The sequence below is a fragment of the Diabrotica virgifera genome, chromosome 9, assembly GCF_917563875.1.
Source record: "Diabrotica virgifera virgifera chromosome 9, PGI_DIABVI_V3a".
NCBI lineage: Eukaryota > Metazoa > Arthropoda > Insecta > Coleoptera > Chrysomelidae > Diabrotica > Diabrotica virgifera.
The window spans coordinates 133,893,013-133,911,787 of record NC_065451.1 but is presented as its reverse complement, the minus strand read 5'-3'; the positions used below and the strand labels follow the sequence as shown (position 1 = coordinate 133,911,787).

Here is an 18,775-nt window from a genome sequence, read left to right as displayed (position 1 = left end):
GTGAGTCAGAGCACCTACCACAGTTGGTTCTAATTCTATTTAGTGTAGCCCAGATCCGTCTTGGTTGATTGAAGCCCTCTGGCTTGCTTGTAATACATGGCATATTTCGGATGTCAGGTGGAGCATTCTTCTCCCAATCCCAATCGCACGGGTAAAGACTCGCGGACTCAACTGTATGTATTAATTTTTCATTCTAGTCAAAAACAACCAAAACTGTTCTAAAAATGACTTATGTGCTATTATGCAAAGAATTAAAACACTTTCTATCCTTTACTAAACACAATCTAACATTTTGAACATGACCAGTGTGTCTCTCCTGATTTGCAATACCTACACCTGCCTTTGGTATCATAAATACTAAAATAATTAACCTTATCAAATAGTATTTTCTCTGATGGTCTCGGCGGAACGCACTTTTTAATTTTTTTAATTTCTTCATTTCGCTCGGCAAACACTCTCTTATTTTTTCCTACCCTTTGCTGTTAGAGCCTCTGCTATGTACTGTCTAAAGTATTTGAGAGTATAATCTTTGGACGCGTGTTGTAAAATATTTTTATCCCTTCTATACCGAATCCATGCGTTAATTATAGAAATATCTAGCATTTGTGTAAATATGGAGAGGTACCAGCGACGAGTTTTTAGGAGAATTCTGTAAAGGCTTACCAGCATGTCCATCAGATCTACTCCACCCATGTGAGAATTGTAGTGTTTTATGAGAGAGGGACAAGGGATTTCAATTTTTGCTCGCTGACTTTTATCATACCTTTTAATTGTTGGACAGGTGTAGAAGATATATATGTACTAGCAAGGAAAACAGGTTTGTTGTCAAACCATTTCACAACATTTATTTTATTAATGTTGTCACTTGGCGAATAATTACGGCGAAGAATGTAAAACAAATCAAAACTTGAAAAGAAATTTTCGACATATATAACACAGAGCGCTGGTGATTTCATTGATTGTGTTAGAGTAAGAACAACTTTAGCCCCTATCAATCCTAAGGATTCTTCTTTTCATATAAACATCTTTTCATATACCGGCGAATTTTCTGATATTCTTTGAGAGGCATTATTTCTGACATTTTATCGTATCTGAAGTTTACAGTCCAGTAGTAAAAGTTTGATGGCATAGCTACTATACCCATCAAAATCTGTATCGCTATGAAGTCACCTATCTCGCTTTGAGTAACGCTTATCGACTTGTCTGTTTACTGAACGGAATAAAGGTTTGAATTGTTGCGAATCAACTCTAATAAATCATCTGAAAAACATTTTGAAATATTCTAATGGTGACTTTAATTCATCCACCTCAGAAACGTTATTTTCGGGAATGTTCACAGGATATTGAAATTCTTCTTTCGTTCAGTGGTAATCAACCAAATTCTGTCGTTTCGTGCGTTTACTTTGTAGTTTGCCTTTAGGTTGGTTAGTATTGTCGATAATCTCTTAAGATGGTCCAGGTATCTGATGTTGTGATCGTGTTTTTAGAGGACTCAAAGCAGATTTAGGTATACTGCAAATATATTTAGGCGTACTATAAGCAGATTGATGTATTGATAGCTCTGGTTTTGAATGTTCCGTTTCGGATACTGAATCTGTATCTAATAATGTATCAAAAATCTCTTGAACTTCAGAAGGTAAACTTTCGACTTCAGAACTTTTAACGCTTTCAGAACTTTGAGTTTGTTTGGTATACTAGATATTTGGTATACTTTGACTAGATGGTTTAGTATAACTTTCATTTTCTTTATCGCTCGAATCATCCTTATCAGATGAAGGTGGTGAAAGTAATGCCAAATTTTTTTCGGATTTTGATGATGTCATATTGGTATTTCGCTGAAACCAAGGAAACACTATACTTATATAACTAAATGAGTTCATTTTGAAACGTTTCATTAAAACAAATTCTACTAATTTAATTCGAAATGAAGTGTGGGATAGGTACAAAACAAAAATATTTCACAATACTGAATATATTGCAAAGTAAACTATAAGATACATAACAGAAAAGTTCCATTAAGCTATATCTTTGGCAAAGTAGATTATAGGATACAAAACAAAAATGCTCCTTTATGCTGTATCTTTTTGTTTGTTATTGTCACTTTTGGATATTGATATATAAATATTTATATATGCATGATCACAACACATCATCATACTGAGTCTACCCCAAAATCCCGAGAGCCAAAATCCCGGCAGCCAAAATCCCGGCACGCCAGAATCCTGACAGGCCAAAATCCAGACACGCCAGAATCCCGACAGGTTGGATAAGTTCCTTTTTAACATAATATAATTACATTTATTTCTGGTTTTTAAATAGCTTTTGTATTTGGAGTGTTTAAATTTTTTTTCTTTTAAAATACATAATAATTAGTACCCGTACTTATTAGTAAGTAATTAATTTTTCAATTTCAATGTGTCCAGATTCTGGCGTGTCGGTGATTTGGCCATCGGGATTTTGGTTGTCGGGATTTTGGGCTCCACCGCATCATACTACGACTTCACCTCCTGTATTAAAACAAAATACTTATTTTTACACTAATACTGAATAAAACTTACCAGCCTTTTTTTAATCGGCGTTCACTAGGCAACCATCTTATAAACAATTGTGACTAACGTTGAATGATCACTATAGATGGCAGTACTATTAGCTTTCTGAGTTTAGTAGACGTATAACCAACCAAGAGAGAGACAATTTGAATATTTGAAAATGACGTAGCCTATAAGATACAAATCCAAATTAAGGGTTAAACAATGCCAAAATATGCTTCACCTAAAATTTCTAAGGGCGAAAAAATGTGTGTAAGGTACGGCTCTTCCAGCGACTGATAGTAGTGAGGATCCAGTGTCATTAAAAGCTAGCCAGACTCGTCTGGGATAACTGCATCATGAGGTATATTTCAGCTTCTTCCTCCCATTCCATGATGTATTTAACTATGAGTGGGTGGTATCCCACTTTTTCAAAATTTCTTATTTTTTTTAACTTCTTAGCATCAGAAACTTGAGCGGATTTTAACTTTTTTACGGCGTAGTTCTTGTTCTCGTATTTATGTAGAGCCTTGTAAACAGTGCCAAAATACCCTTCCCCTAAAATTTCCAAGGACGAAGAAATGTGTAAGGTACGGCTCTTCCAGCGACCGATCGTAGTGAAGGATCCAGTGTCACTAAAATTCATAAAATATTTACAATCCGACAAGCCAGAGGTGGCGCGTGACCTTGAGCGAAAATACACAGCGACAAATGCAGAATACGAGAAGGTCAGCCGCCAGCTCTCGTTTGTCTCATTGTAATTAATTTTAACTCAGCAAGAGTTAGATTGCCTGTCAGGAACAAATCAGGACAAATTCCTGAAAGTGGGCGGAGGCTGCGCGAGAAAAAGTGGGTGGAAGCTGTGCGTGCAAAAGTGCGCAATGGATGGCTGACCATAGCACTTTGGCGACATTTTTATACGGTCCTGACTATTTACTTTTCAGCAACTGATCGTTGGAAAATACATGTATGTCTAAATCTTCTGCAGTAAAATCTATATCACCTTCACCAATGAGGTTTAAAACAAACAGATTTTTCACATCTTCTTCATCAGTTAAACCAAAAACGTCTTTGGTTTTATTTATTTCTGTTGTTAAATCTAATTCTTGAGAAGATTACACTGCAGTGGCCTCTTCTATTTCAGTATCTAATGGTGTATGTATATCTGTTTTCTCTGAACTTGTTCTGTTTGTGACTGTAATTTCGGTTCATGTTGATGAGGTGCTGAATGTGTTTTTATATTTGTCAAATCACTGTTGCTATTAGACGATGACGCTGTTCTGTTTAACACGGTCAGTGCCACATGTATCCAACATGGATACACGCGTCACACTGATTTAGTGGCAGTGTGTATTCAATGTGGATGCACATGTATTTTTGTATTTTGAGCCGTGTACATCCGCATCAGATACACACCATCTAAATATATCACATCAGATACATAAAAAATTGTTCGTATACTTCCGTTTTTACGCCAGCATTTGCTTCAGAAAATGGAAACGTTTTTAGATATTTACCTTGGACGGGTTTCCATGTCAGCTCATCCACTGAATTTGGAATATCCACTTTACTTGAAGATGTAGATGTACCCAGTTCAAACTGTGAAATAACATCCTCTATTGTTTATGAGATGGTACTGGTACTGGCACAGTTATTGCCTAAGGTATTAGCACAATGTTCTTTCGAAGTCGATACTCTACTCATTTGGCAGAGAAATATCTGTAACAATCATTTGTCATTAGAATGGGTAAATAATCTGTTAGTTTTAAAATAATATTTTAAAAATGTGTAGTAGCCACTACCAAAATTCGCAACATAAGGAATATTGGTCGCGTTTGTAACAATTCAGTAAAGCATTCACACTTACCTTCAGCTGATATCCTGCCAGCTCTAACACTCTGGCGTTTGGGTTTTTTCACATTTTCAAAAGACGAGTCACTGTGACTGCTTTCGGAACCTTTCATAGAATAGTGGTCCGATAAGTATAGATCTCCAAAAAGCGAATTCTCGTCGTCAAATAACATTTCTTGCATCAGTTTTTGTAATCTTTCTTGTTCTTTCTAGTACGCCATTTTTTATCACAAAAGCAGTAATTTATCAAGCAAACTATATTTTTTACGAAAACAACACACCGCAAGTAACGATAACGTACCACCTACTGCCAAAATTGTCAAGTTGTGACTAGTTCCAGATTAAAACAAATGCCGGACACGTGATCTACAGTTTGCTTACAGTGTTGGCAGGGATGGATCCGCGTTGAATACACGCGGCCACAATAATAAAATAGGCTTATTGTGACCGCGTGTATCCACTGCGGATACATACTAAAAATGACGTCATATAACAACCAAATCATATTTTTACAGGTTTTTCTTAAACTGGCATTGGTGGGAGGGAATTTAATTCCAAACTTTCCACCTTTTTAAGAGGAGTGGATGGACATCCAAATACTCCAAAATATTTATGAAGGACCACTGGAGGATTGATAACACAATTAAAGACAATTCCTTCGATAGTTTATTTAATAAGTGTACTGTAATGAAATAAGGGCTGATTCTAACATTGATAACTTATCGCAATTCTAAATACAGAGAGTTCTACAAACTTTAATAATATATAAAGTGCTTCGGGGGTGTAAACACAAAGAGGGTTTAGTGAAAGCAATGTAATATTATGCGAATAACATAAAGACCGGTACATTTCAAACCACGTAAATTTCCACAAGAAGCGCGAAAAGGCACACTACTACTCGCCTAGGCGAGGCCTTGCAGACTGAACAATTTTGAGTTTCTACACTGCGAGGGGGAGCGCGGCGATATATGGGCCGAAAGAACTAGTTTTAACAACAATTCACATTAGGGGAACAAACCAGTTGTTTTAGAAGCAAATACATGAATTTGCAATTCTTTATATAAGATTTAAAATATAATAGTTGGATCTATTTAAAATGAAATAAAATAAGTTGTTTTTACAACAGGCATACTAAGACCATGTTTTATATTTGTTTTCTTCATTTTGACAACTTCGGCCTGTGGAACCCTATTTTTGTGTTACCATGGTGGCACTCAATGTGTTGTATCTTTAATATCGCCATCCATTTAGGCCCAGAACTATTGAAGACCTCTATTTTTTCTTCGTTGTATTTTTGATAGATATCCAGAACTAATTGGGCATTAGATTTGTCATCTTCATTTTTGCTCGTACCAGCCAAATTGTTTTTAAAAAAATTTTCGAACCTGGTACTATTTGGATCAAATGGAGTAAGTCCGCATGTCCTAAAGCCATATTGTATGATAACGGGTAAACAATCTTGTAACAGGTTAATTGCTTGTTCCAAAAGGGGACTTTCCATGTCCCCTAACTGTCTTTTTCCATGTAAATTTTAGAGGATGAAATACAGCAACATCCAGAGGCTGCAAAATGTGTGTAGAGTTGGTGTACAAACTAATTAAAATAATTCTGCTTTTAGCGCTGAAATCACTTAACTGCATAGTGAGGTGGAATTTGTGACCCTCTACAAACAAAAGTACAGACATATCAATGTTATTTTTCTGTAGCCAAGGAAAAAATACGTTAGCTAGACGGGGTCCCAGACTAATTTATCCATGCTACATCTCATAAACTAATAGCTTTTCGAATGGGACAAAAGCTGAGCTATTCCATCTCTAATATACTTTAACATTGGGAAGAAAAAATGATCCCCTAAATATTCGTCCCTTAGTTACAACCCCTAACTTTAATCTTTTTGATAGCACCCTGTACATTTTTTTATAATTTTGGATGCGGTCTTCCATCGTCCATTCAACAATTTTTTTTAAATAAATTGGGTTCGTAAATAATCAAGAAAGTCTTTAAGCTTAAAGGAGTAATAAAAATAAATGTAATATTTATTTATTTATCGTATGGCACTTGACACATTTGCATGTACATATCGACACCTGATATGAAAAACATTGTGACTCACTTTTGCTTATTTAGTACATTCTTTCGCGGTTTTTGCTCTAAATTTTACAGAACCGCTTGGATTGACATGAAATTTGGCATACGAATAGCCTACATGTCAAAGAAAAAAAGTGATATTTAAATGTAATAAAAAAATGAAAATCGTAAAGAAATGAAAATTATAAGCATTTATTCTACGTCAGCAGCACAATAACATAATATGGACACAACTTAGTTAAGAAACAAATCTCTCATCATATTCGCAGTGCCAACTCAGTATGAGTCAGTTCTTTTAGTCACCAGCACTGGAATTTACTATGCATTAACACTAAATTATAATAAACATAAATATAGACATACGATATAAAAAAATCACAAAGCCGTTAAAAAGATGTAAAAATATAAAACCTAAAAATACTATCTATTTGTATGGAAACTGTTAATCTTACCTTCGCAAAAGCACATAGTGCACCTGTTATTTTTGTCAAGATTTAATTTAATAAAAAAATAAAAGAAAACAAATTAAAACTAGGAAACTAAAAAATGTCTGCACTGTAGGTTTTATCGAAAGATGCTGAGCTCAACAAATTCCCGGTAGTTAATATTAACATATACATTAGCTAAATATACGATATATCATTTCTTTATAGAATCAAACATAAAAAAAGGAAAGTTAATTTGGTCACCACTGGACAGTTAAACATAAAAAAAATTAGAACAGTTTGTGTATTATGACAAAGTCCACTAATACACACTAATCTGTCGTATTAAAAACCACTCCTATCTATCGAAGTAGGTACTTAAAAAAAACTATTCGAGAGTCAGATCAAAAATGGGTTACCTGGATGCATCAACGGTACGTTACTTTGGCACAGAAAAATATCGCCAACGGCACTATATACCCATTTCACATCCCACGCAGAACACATCCCACGAAGAGAAGGCGGTAACGGGAATCACCAGAAGGGCTTGCACAAGACACAAACGGCTTAACAACCACACAAAACACGAGTTGGCAGCGTAAACTCGCAGACCAACTCTAATCACTTTAATATTTATTTACAAATCATCTAGATCATCCACCACTGCACAAACTCGATTTATTTTTCAAAATACTTAGGATAATAAAAACGGAAAACCTCGATTCTACACCAACCGTACTATTCCGCCATCATCCCCCACCTAAAAGTGCTGTCCCTGCTCGCCTCTCCACCAGGGTCGATTTTCAAAAATATCCACCCCGCTCCGCGTGCCCAGTGACATCTACTTGTCAATTTTCGGGTGTATGTTGGTTGCATACCCAGTAGTGCATATTACATATTTCGAAGGTTTCAAAATTGCTACAACATTATAAAATGAAGGTATAATTTTCTCTTTTAAAATACATAAGTAGTGTCGAGGTTATGCGAGGTTGTGGCTTGTCGGGATTTTGGCATGTCGAGATTTTGGTATGTCACGATTTTGGCGTGTCGGGATTCTACCGGGTCGGGATTCTACCGGGTCGGGATTTTGGCCGTCGGAATTTTGGCTGTCGGGATTTTGGGTGCCACCATGCTATCCAGTGGTTATCGAAACGATTTTTTAGGTGGCTGCTTACGATTCTCGCATTGTGTGGAGGAGCTCCGTAAACCACATTACTTGACGTTCATTAAGAGGAATATCTTCTAGCAAATTGGAAGGTATGTTTTCTTGATAATCTAAATATTGGACATACTTCTTCTGCCGATTGGTGATTTATCTCATGCTATTTTGACCACACGTGTCTCCCCCATTCTGGTTATGTGGTTGTTCCATTCTTTTTTTCTATTTAGTGTCCATTCGTTTATACACTGTACGTTACATTGTCTTGTAATATCTTCGTTCCTCTTTCGATCTCTCAGTGTATTTCCTGTAATTCTTCTCAGTGCTCTCATCTCTGCCGTTTCCAGTAGTCTTTGTGTTGTGGCTGTATCGGGTCTTGTTTCTGATGCATATGTCATTATTGGTCTTACACTGGCTTTATAAATTCTTGATGTCGGTTTCGCCATATAGTGTTATTAAGGCATCCTGCCAATCTATTTGCTTTTTGTACTTGATTTCTCACTTCTTTGTCTAGGTCTCCGTAACTTGACAATGTAATTCCAAGGTATTTTACTATCATTACTTGTTCAATACTGATACCATCAATTTCTATTTTGCATCTGATTGGTTCTTTACTGATTACTATTGTTTTAGTTTTTTGAGATGAAATTGTCATATTGAATTCTTTTGCTCTTATGTTAAATCTGTGGACTAATCTTTGCAGACTATCTTCATCTTGGGCTATCAATATTGCGTCGTCTGCATAGCAGAGTATTTTTACTTCTTTGTTTCCCATTCTATATCCTCTTCCTTTGTTGACGTTTTTGATGATTTCATCCATGATTAAATTGAAAAGCAGAGGACTCAATGAGTCTCCCTGTCTTATTCCGCTGCCTATATCTACAGGTTCTGTAAGTTGTCCATCTATTCTGACTTCCATCTTGTTGTTTTGGTAGATGTTCTCAATAGTTTTTATGATATCTAGAGGGATTTCTCTATTATACAGAAGATGGATTACATCCCTGAGTCTTACTCTGTCAAATGCTTTCTTTAAGTCAATCAGACATAGAAATGCTAGTCTATTATACTCTAGTGATTTCTCAGTAATTTGCTTTATGACGAATATTGCATCTGTACACGATCTTCCAGTACGAAAACCCTGTTGTTCATCTGCTAAACTTATCCTCTGATTCATTACCTCTTGTAAGATTTTAGTTGTAAGTTTTAGGGTAGTATTTAACAAGTTGATACCTCTGTAGTTCTCTGGCTGCTTTTTATCTCCTTTTTTGAATAGTAGGATTAGTTCGCTCGTTCTCCATTCTTCCGGTATTTTACCGTGTTTTATGATTTTGTTAATTAATGTTGTTAATTGTTCTGTCATTGCTGCTCCACAATATTTCAGTAATTCGTTTGGTATTCCATCCTTACCTGCAGCTTTTCTGTTCTTCAGCTTAAAAAAGTAACGACATATAACACGGCCATTAAATAAACCGCACCACATATTTGTGGCCCAAATATTTTAAAATTTTGTTTCCATCATACAATGTTTGTATTCCGGAGGCCAATAATTTAAATTGTTACGGTTGACTACACCATTATTGTGAAATCTATCCACAATATTTTTGATAAAAAAGTGGATCTTCATTAATTTTAACATCATTCTTGAAATAAAATCAATACGTCTTTGATGATCAACAGTTCCACTGAAATAAACCGAACTTCTTGAAATACCACTTTCATTGGCGAGGGTTCTAATAGACACCTTGGGATTAAAATTTACATACTATGTTATGCTATCACCATAAGATTTTGGTCAGATCTTACTGTGTGTTCAATTGTAGCTCGTTTATTATTTGGAAAATGTCACTATCTTAGTGAGTGTCCCAAATTCTTAAATATTGCTTCACTTGGAATGTTTCGATTCCTTTTCTGATGTAATTGTCGATAAACTCTCTTATTTTTCAGATATTCTACATCAATTAGTATCATATCAACATACTCTTCAAGCGAAAATAAATAAGTCATATTGAAATGTTATACACAATTACAACACGAATAATTATTACTGGTCTAATACTTTTATTTCAAACGTCAAGAATAATAATTGTTGGTCTGACAGGTCAAATCATGGCAACCTTGATTAAGGGCAATATCCAACACTTAAAATAACCGCAAATGTTTTTCAAATATTGTGACTTTTGCACACTCATTTAGAATATAATATAGTTATTTTCCTAACTAGTGCGGAAAGTGATACTTTCACTCACGAGACTGGCGTTGACCCGAACGACGCGATAGCGGAGTGCGGGGAAGACACTTTCCGCATGAGTTAGGAACGATACTTTTTCTAGGGCCGTACGTTTGGAAAAAAGCTACAAAAAATAGTTAGAAAAGCTAAAAAAAAATAGAGTTATATCAATTTTTATGTAGAAGTGAAAATACACAAATTAATTCTTTGACAAGGTTGTCAAAACCAAACTTTCAATATAATGGGTTACCACGACGACGATATTGGTTTCCATGACGACGATTCAAAACCATTGTAATTGTCTACTGATCTGACTTTTAAATATTATGTCAAAATAATTCTATTTCATCGAATTATCTCGCTAATTTCATTAAAACATGAACACAATAAGATAAATTTGAAATAAATTAGTAAATAATATAAAACCCATTACTTTACCCGTGAGTAATAGTTCATTAGTCACGGGCTGAAGTTACTCACGGGTCATTACTAGTGTGACCAACTCCAATTCAGTCGAATCCGGGACAATGCTGAAAAAAATACCTAAAATCCGGGACTTTTGAATTAAAATCGGGCCATTTGTTATTTTTTTAAATATAGGACTCTAATATCATCATTTTATTGGTTATTTAACATTTTTATGTTGACAATGATATTTTTTATGGGCTTAATCAAATGATACGCCCAAATACCTTCCCGAGCTGCTGTCTCTAAATCAATGCTCGATGGAGCTGTTGGCTTGAAAAATTGAGTCAATTTTTTGCTGCTGGACGCGGAGCAGATACCTCTTCGATGTTTTTCACTTTTGATGTGACTTAGTATATCCGCTCTACCACTGTAGGCGATCGAAAATTCCGATCCACAAGTATCACACTTCATGTCCCTGTTAGAGTTACTTTTTTTTTCAAAAATAGAAATTCTTCCAATATTTTATTGAAAGTGCAATATCGTTTTCTGTTTCTACTTTCTTGTGTTGGTTTCATATTTATATTAAGAATAATAATATTATATAGGAATGAAAAAGTCAGGTCAAAAACAATAATTCCGAGATGGTCACTAATTGATTTTCGGATTCAAACTGATTACTGTACTGACAATAAAATAAATGTTTAGATAAAAAAATCATATTAAAACGCAGCAGATTTGAATTTGGCTCAAAGTATGCAACGGTTTGGAAATTAATCATATTTCGCGAACGAACTCAAGAGGTTTATCTACTTAAAGTGGTTGACAAAACCGAAAAAAAAATGCATCAGCAATCATTACATTACATCGTTCGATGCGGCATGCGTGCCTAGGCATGATTCATTGTGACATGAAATATTATTGTTTTTGAATGGTCTTTTCGGAAGACGATAATTAAAACACACAAATAAACAAAATTCCACAGTTTTTCCACGATAAAATTTTTTTTTTCGTCTCAACAATTTAATTTGATGTAAATTCTTAGAATAAAAACGAAAATATAGATTTTTACCAAAAAGTTGAAAATTCAGATGGCCCGGAAGCCTTGTCCGGGACGCCGGGACACAACTTCGTAATTCGGGCCATGTCCAGATTTTTCGGGCTAGTTGGTCACACTAGTCATTACTCACGGGTTGAAGTTAGATTCAAGTGGTGCATGGCACTTTTAATATACTTATTATTAGCAAATAAACTTTTTATTTAATAAAATAATCATTGTAATTTATATCAACAATTAACTTCAAAAAATGTTTAAAGGATTTTAACTGTAACAATGGTTCAGTAGATTTTTTTACGCTTAAATTTCAACATTTGACATTTTAAGATTGACGTTATTAAAAGGTAAACAATGCGTACTAATTCCGTAAAAGGGTTTACGGATATGAAATTTAAATCAATGAATTATGTTTCACTTACTGTTTTGTTTAATAGATATTTAATAGGAGCAAACGTTCTTTTTCATGTAATTGTCTTAAAATATATCTTATTTTTAAAAGCCACTGCCATTATATATCGTGACACATTATGACAAGTGTTTCATAAGCTCAATAAGGGTAATTCTAATAGCGTTGCCATATTTATATAAAATATGTTTTCTGATGAAAAATAAAATTTTTCGATTTTAAATAATATTTTAAATAATCCAAATAAAAAAGGTCGTAGAAAAAGTATAGTATTCTACTCGCATGTAATGGCTATTGCTCACTCTGATGAATTACGATGATGTAATGATGACAGTGGCGGCTGGTGACTCAAAAATTTGGTAGTTCTGCAGTATTTTTTGGTTTTTTTTAATTCAATATCTTTTAATCGTTGTATTTTACAACGAGGCTGTTAGTTTGATATTTTACACCATATATTTATTCATTATATATCTATTAAAAAATAATAAAGAACTTACCGATTTTCTTCTTTTCAAATTGAAGATAAATCCAATTATATCAAAAATAGCAATGGTACATTATGGCACACTAGTAATTGTTTTATAGTTTATGTTTTTAGTAGAATTTTATCGATAAATACGCGAAACTAAGGAATGCAAACGAAAAAACACTACAAACAAAATCGCCACAACAATAATTGCATTATAGGGTCTTACGAACTAACTACACACAGAGCCAAATATATTATTTTTTTTTATAAATAAGCTCGATTCGTCGATTTTTTTTTAAAGCAAACTTGTCTATAACTTTTTCATTAAAGTTTGGTATTTCTTTTATAAGTGTTTTTTCTACTGACAACATGGTTAATGCTACAAGTCGGTCTTCAGTCATGGAATTTCTCAAGAATGTTTTAATCCGTTTTAAACTCGAAAAGCACCTTTCAGCTTCTGCCGTACTCATGGGCACTGTAATTAGAATTTGAAGCAGTTTTACAGTTTCTTGAAAAGGCTCTGTTAAATTATTTTCAATTAAAAATTTTAAAAAAGGTATTGCCCCATTAATGTCTCTACAGTCTCGTCTAAAATAAATAACAGATAATTCAGTCTTCAAGCGCTCCCTATCTAAATTTGGATATGACGCGCAAGTCAGGCTTAAATTATCATCTGGGAAATTAGCACAATAATTATCAAATTGCTCAGGATAAAGCAATGAAGTTGCAAGTAGGTGATTTTTAAAAGCAAATCTATCATTTGCACAATTTATGATTTTATCACAAACTTCGATAGATGCTCTCCGATGATCTACTGGACTGTTATCCTTCCGTAACCTTTTAGTTGGTAATGGTTCAACGCATAAACTAGAACCTTGGTCAATGGTATCATCTATTGAATTTCTAACTGAATTCATGTATCTTTCGAAATCTGTCACATTTTTATTGATTTCCAAAGGATCCGTTTTAGCCTTTTGAAGGGCATTATACAAAACGTCTACTTGTGGCATTATGCGATGGAAAAATGTTAACCAAAAAACAAAATTTTGATCCACTAGTATTCTTCGAATGGAAGACGCTGAACTACAGACAGCTGCCTTATCAAACGATTCTTCTATTTCTTCCATACATTCGATAAAAGAAGATCGATGTTCAAACACAACATTAACAGTTCGAATATTGAAGTTCCAGCGAGTTGGAGCGCCATGAGGAATTTTCTTTTGGACGATTTTATTTAAAACTGCCACTCGTTGTGGCGAATTTTTAAAAAAGGTAGGGATTTCATTTAAATTTCCAAAAAAAAAGTCTAACTTGAGAGTTTTCGGAACAAGCCTTAGACATTATTAAATTTAATTGATGCGCGTAACAGTGTACAAAATGAGCAAATGGATATTTTTCTTTGATTCTGGCTTGAACTCCTGCGTGCTGTCCACACATGACCGCTGCCCCATCATAACTCTGAGCAATTAGTTTATTATTTGAGTTTTCCAGGATAGGATCCAAAACACTGAAAATGTTTTTGCTTAAAGTATCTGCATTTAATTTTGAAGGTACCAAATATGTCCAAAATCGTTCTACCGGTGCTCCATTTCGACAATATCTAAATACTACAACCATTTGTGATTTTGCTGAAATGTCTGTAGTCTCGTCGGCCATGACAGCTAGATATGGAGATTCCCGAATTTCCTCCAAAATTTTATCCTGGCATAATTCCAACATGCAGTCCAAAATATAATTTTGAATTTCTTTAGAAATGCCCTTAAAAACCGTCGATTCTTCCAAGTGTTGTGCTAAAGTTCTATCCAATTCAGCAGTAAAATTTATGAGGCCGCGAAAAATTCCAGGATTGTCGGATGTTTGTGTCTCGTCGTGTCCCCGAAGCGCCAATTCGAAAACACTACAAAATTTTATGCAGTCTATAATTTTTGAGAGAACATACCTATTTTTTATTACAGCTTCATTGAATTTTTGAATATTTATCCAGTATGCAGAATCTAACTGTTCTTTAATATTCACGGAGCCTAATAAAGCATATTCCATTTGATTGTGCAAATGATGCTTAGAAGTTTCGTGCTTTTTTATTTTATCACTTAAATGTACTAAGTCTGTTACACCAACTTGCGTCCATGACTTATCACCTCCAAAGAGTACACAAGGAAAACAGAAAAGAGCGTTTTTCTGTTGCAGCCACATATCCAACTATTTCTCGTATAAATATCGCAATTAAATTGTCGTTTGTAATTTTTCCCTCGGCTTGATCCTTCTTTTTCGATTTTAATATCCGGCAAAGGACGTCCTTTGCATTTTAATTCTAGTTTTTCGTCATAAGAATATTTAAAGAATCTCTTAACATTAATCAAATTATAAATAACATCCATCCTGAACAGCACTTTTATTCTCATATACTTAATATAAATACCGAATTACGTGCAGGACAACTTATTTTAACAGTCGTCGCGTCGCGATCACCGATTATTTAAAATTACAATAAACGTAGGTTTCTACACACTAGTTCGAACTGCGACAAATGCAGCTCAAATATTGCTTTCAGTCGTCGCCTGAAAAGTGTAGGCGAGGGTTGAGCGTGTGTTATCGGGGATATCTTTAACAGTTCACAGCTCGGAGTAGCACCGGTCCGGTCAAATAAGTGGGACTTGCTATCGCCATGAGATGCGACGGACGACAGATTAAAATAAAGGCGGCCATGCACGAAAACCATCTAAATGAATTTAGATTTTATAAGTAGTGATATTTTTTATTTAATTTTCAAAGTAATTTTGTTTGGATTATTTTGGTGGTTCTGCAGCTCCGCAGCACTTATATACCAACCGCCACTGAATGATGATGAAGTAACTTCATCATCGTGAATAATAGGTATCATTACATGCTCGTTGAATAACATACTATTATTGCATGTATTATAATATCTTATAATGCCATATTATAAGGTATTTTACTTTCCCGCACGCCGTGCAGGAAAGTGCAACTTTCGGAAACGAAATGCGTGCGTAAAAGTGGCTCTTTTAGCACGGCCGTAGAAAAATGCATTTTGCACACTCATTTAAAAATAATTAACTACCAAAACTTTAACAAAGCTGGAGTTGGCAGAAGCATGTATCTTAGTATAGTATAATAGAAAGTATTTTCTCCAATCGAAACATTTTTGTAAAAATGTGAAAAACCGAAAGATAACAAATCGAGCACGATTTACATATTATCATCATCACCGGCTTTCTGGTCTGGAAATAAGCCCCTTCGACCATACTCCATATGAAGATGCTCTACCTATCTAAGAGTAGATAGGGGTGTGAAGTGTGTTGTTTGTAAAGCTTGTTATAGCATCTTTATTCCATTTTATAACTATCAGTTATATTCAGCAACTTTTATGCCAAGTCATGGCGTTTCTCAGTTTGAGGATTCACCTCGCATTCTTACGTTTTGTTTAAGAAGGAGAATTAAGAAGAAATACACAGTTTAGAGTAGTAAAAACAAAGGACTGCAGCACAGTATTCTAGTTAAGGCATTTGTGCCGGTAAAGAAGGCCACATGGCCGTCACGGCGTAGGCCGAAGCCCGCACGACGCACGTGTAGTGCTCGTAAGAGTCGAAGAAACTAGAGAGCGTCGGTAGAGATTCGCCACCTTTTATAGTTTTGAATCACTACCGACAACAAAGAAACGTGAGGGTGGAGCCTAGGCCGTGCACAAACGCGTGTCATTGGTTAAATGAACCCCGTTGGTGACAATATATATTAAAAATCTTCTGACATGATTCCAAATGTGTGTTGCAACAGGCGGACTGTAATTCGAACATCTAATGCAAATAATATTAATTAGTTAATTGTTATTTTTATTTATTTTTCTTCTTCACGTGCCAGAATTATCCGACGTTGGCGATCACCATTGCGAATGCTTCTCGAGCTTCTGCAATATGAAATAATTGTCCTGCACTTATTATCTGAGTTCATTTACGAATGTTTTTAATCATAAACTTGTTTTCTTCCTGCACCTCTACGGCCCTGTATTTTGCCTTTAAGTATCAGTTGTAATATTTTATATCGACTTCCTCTCACTATATGTCCCAGATAAGACATTTTTCGATGTTTAACAGTCTTTAGCAGTTCCCTATCTTTGTTGACCCTCCTTAGTACTTCTTCATTAGTCCTTCTCGCCGTCCAAGGTATCTTCAGCATCCGTCTATGAATCCACATTTCCAATGCTTCAATTCTGTTCATAATCGATACTTTTAGCGTCCACACCTCTGCACCATACAAAAGTACGGACCAAACATAGCACTTAACTGTTCTTTGTCTTAGTTCTAAACCGAGATGGTTATTGCAAAGAAATGATTTCATTTTCATAAAAGTAATAATACTTTATTTCCTTTGTGACAAAAATTTGTATAGGATCAGTCACAATAAATGTAAATCAAAAATTACGCTAAACCTATAAAGATTATAAGACAAACACAAATAGAAAATGTAAAATTTCTAATATACTTAAAATAATGTTAACTATTAAAATATTCATCAACAGAATAAAACGTATTCTGCAATAAAAAATCTTTAGTTAAAAAGTTAATTTAAGTATTTTCAAATTCTTACATTTTTTTATTGGCTCGAGTAACTTATTATATATTCTTTGACCTATTATTGCAGGTGAGTAAAAATGCATATTTCCTTTAGAAAAAGACACATGTAATTTTTGATTCTGCCTTGTATTTATATTGTGAATTTGACTATTAGTTTTAAATTTCTCAAGATTTGAATGAATAAAAACACAAACTTCAAAAATATATAAGCACGGTACAGTTAAAAGTTTATATCTAGTAAAATAATTCTTACAGCTATAGTCGGAGAGATAGAAGCGGATTTTGTGCGTGATAAGTAATATGGAAAAACTATACGGGGATATGTTGAATTAGATGTGTACATGACTTTCACCAACGACCGGAAACCAGAGTTGGGGCCGAGGGTAGCTATAAGGGGTCAAAGTCGCGGATTTTATTATTTTTTTTATGACGCTCATGATCGAGTTAGTGCACCAAAATTTGGGAATAAGTAGGTCATGACGTAACTAAGTACAATCTCTAGGGGCGGAACGCTGCGTGGCCGACAAAGGGGTGGGGGTGAATATAAAAAATATAAAGGGTTTTTTGCGACGTTCGTGATTGAGATAGTGGACCAAAATTTGAAAATAAGTAGATCATGACATTACTAAGTAAAATCCTCAGAGCCGGAAACCAGAATTGGGGATGAGGGTAGTTATAAGGGGTCAAAGTCGCCGTTTTTATTATTTTTTTTGTGACGCTCATGATCGAGATAGTGCACCAAAATTTGGGAATAAGTAGACCATGACTTAGCTAAGTAAAATCCCCAGAGCCGGAAACCAGAGTTGGGGATGAGGGTAGTTTCAAGGGGTCAAAGTCGCAGTGTGTATTATTATTTTTGTGACCAGGCACAACATTTGTCCCCCACGCAGCGTTCCGCCCCTGGAAATTTTACTTAGTAATGTCATGATCTACTTATTCCCAAATTTTGGTGCACAATGTCGACCACGAACGGCAAAAAAACCCATATATATTTTTATACTCACCCCTGCCTACCACCCCTTTCTACCCCAAGCAGTGTTCCGCCCCTGAAGATTTTACTTAGTTACGTCATAACTTACTTACTCCCAAATTTTGGTGCACTATCTCCATCATGAGCGCCACAAAAAAAATAATAAAACCGCGACTTTTACCCCTTATAACTACCCTCCTCCGCCACTCTGGTTTCCGCCTCTGGGGATATTACTTACTTATGTCATGGTCTACTTATTCCCAAATTTTGGTGCACTATCTCAATCACGAACGTCGCAAAAACCCCTTACATTTTTTTATATTCACCCCTGCCCAACCCCTTTGTCGGCGACGCAGCGTTCCACTCCTGGAGATTTTACTTAGTTACGTCATGACCTACTTGTTCCCAAATTTTGGCGCGCTATTTCGATCATGAGCGTCACAAAAAAAATAATAAAAAACGGAAATTTGACCCTTTATAACTACCTTCCTTCCCCACTCTGGTTTCCGGCTCTGGGGATTTTAATTATTTATGTCATGGTCTACTTATACCCAAATTTTGGTGCACTATCTCAATCACGAACGTCGCAAAAAACCCCTTA

General features: G+C 35.0%; 1 protein-coding gene across 1 annotated transcript; it reads right to left on the bottom strand.

The window, feature by feature from the left end:
* Positions 1 to 2,850: 2,850 nt before the first annotated feature.
* On the bottom strand, positions 2,851 to 13,625 carry LOC126891396 (uncharacterized). Its single transcript, XM_050660571.1, has 3 exons — positions 13,404 to 13,625; positions 4,396 to 4,588; positions 2,851 to 3,086 (listed from the first exon to the last, which is right to left on the bottom strand). Exons 1-3 carry the CDS (start codon positions 13,623 to 13,625, stop codon positions 2,851 to 2,853), a joined length of 651 nt encoding a protein of 216 aa, XP_050516528.1.
* Positions 13,626 to 18,775: the final 5,150 nt, after the last annotated feature.

Bases quoted from the DNA above. Each gene is read 5' to 3' on its own strand.
- LOC126891396 (XM_050660571.1), bottom strand. From the start codon at position 13,625: ATGCCACAAGTAGACGTTTTGTATAATGCCCTTCAAAAGGCTAAAACG. The intron at 4,589-13,403 runs GTTTGTGATAAA...ATGGCGTACTAG, and splicing joins ATCGGAGAGCATCTATCGAA to AAAGAACAAGAAAGATTACA. The intron at 3,087-4,395 runs GTAAGTGTGAAT...TGGAAATTTTAG, and splicing joins TGGCAGGATATCAGCTGAAG to GGGAAGGGTATTTTGGCACT.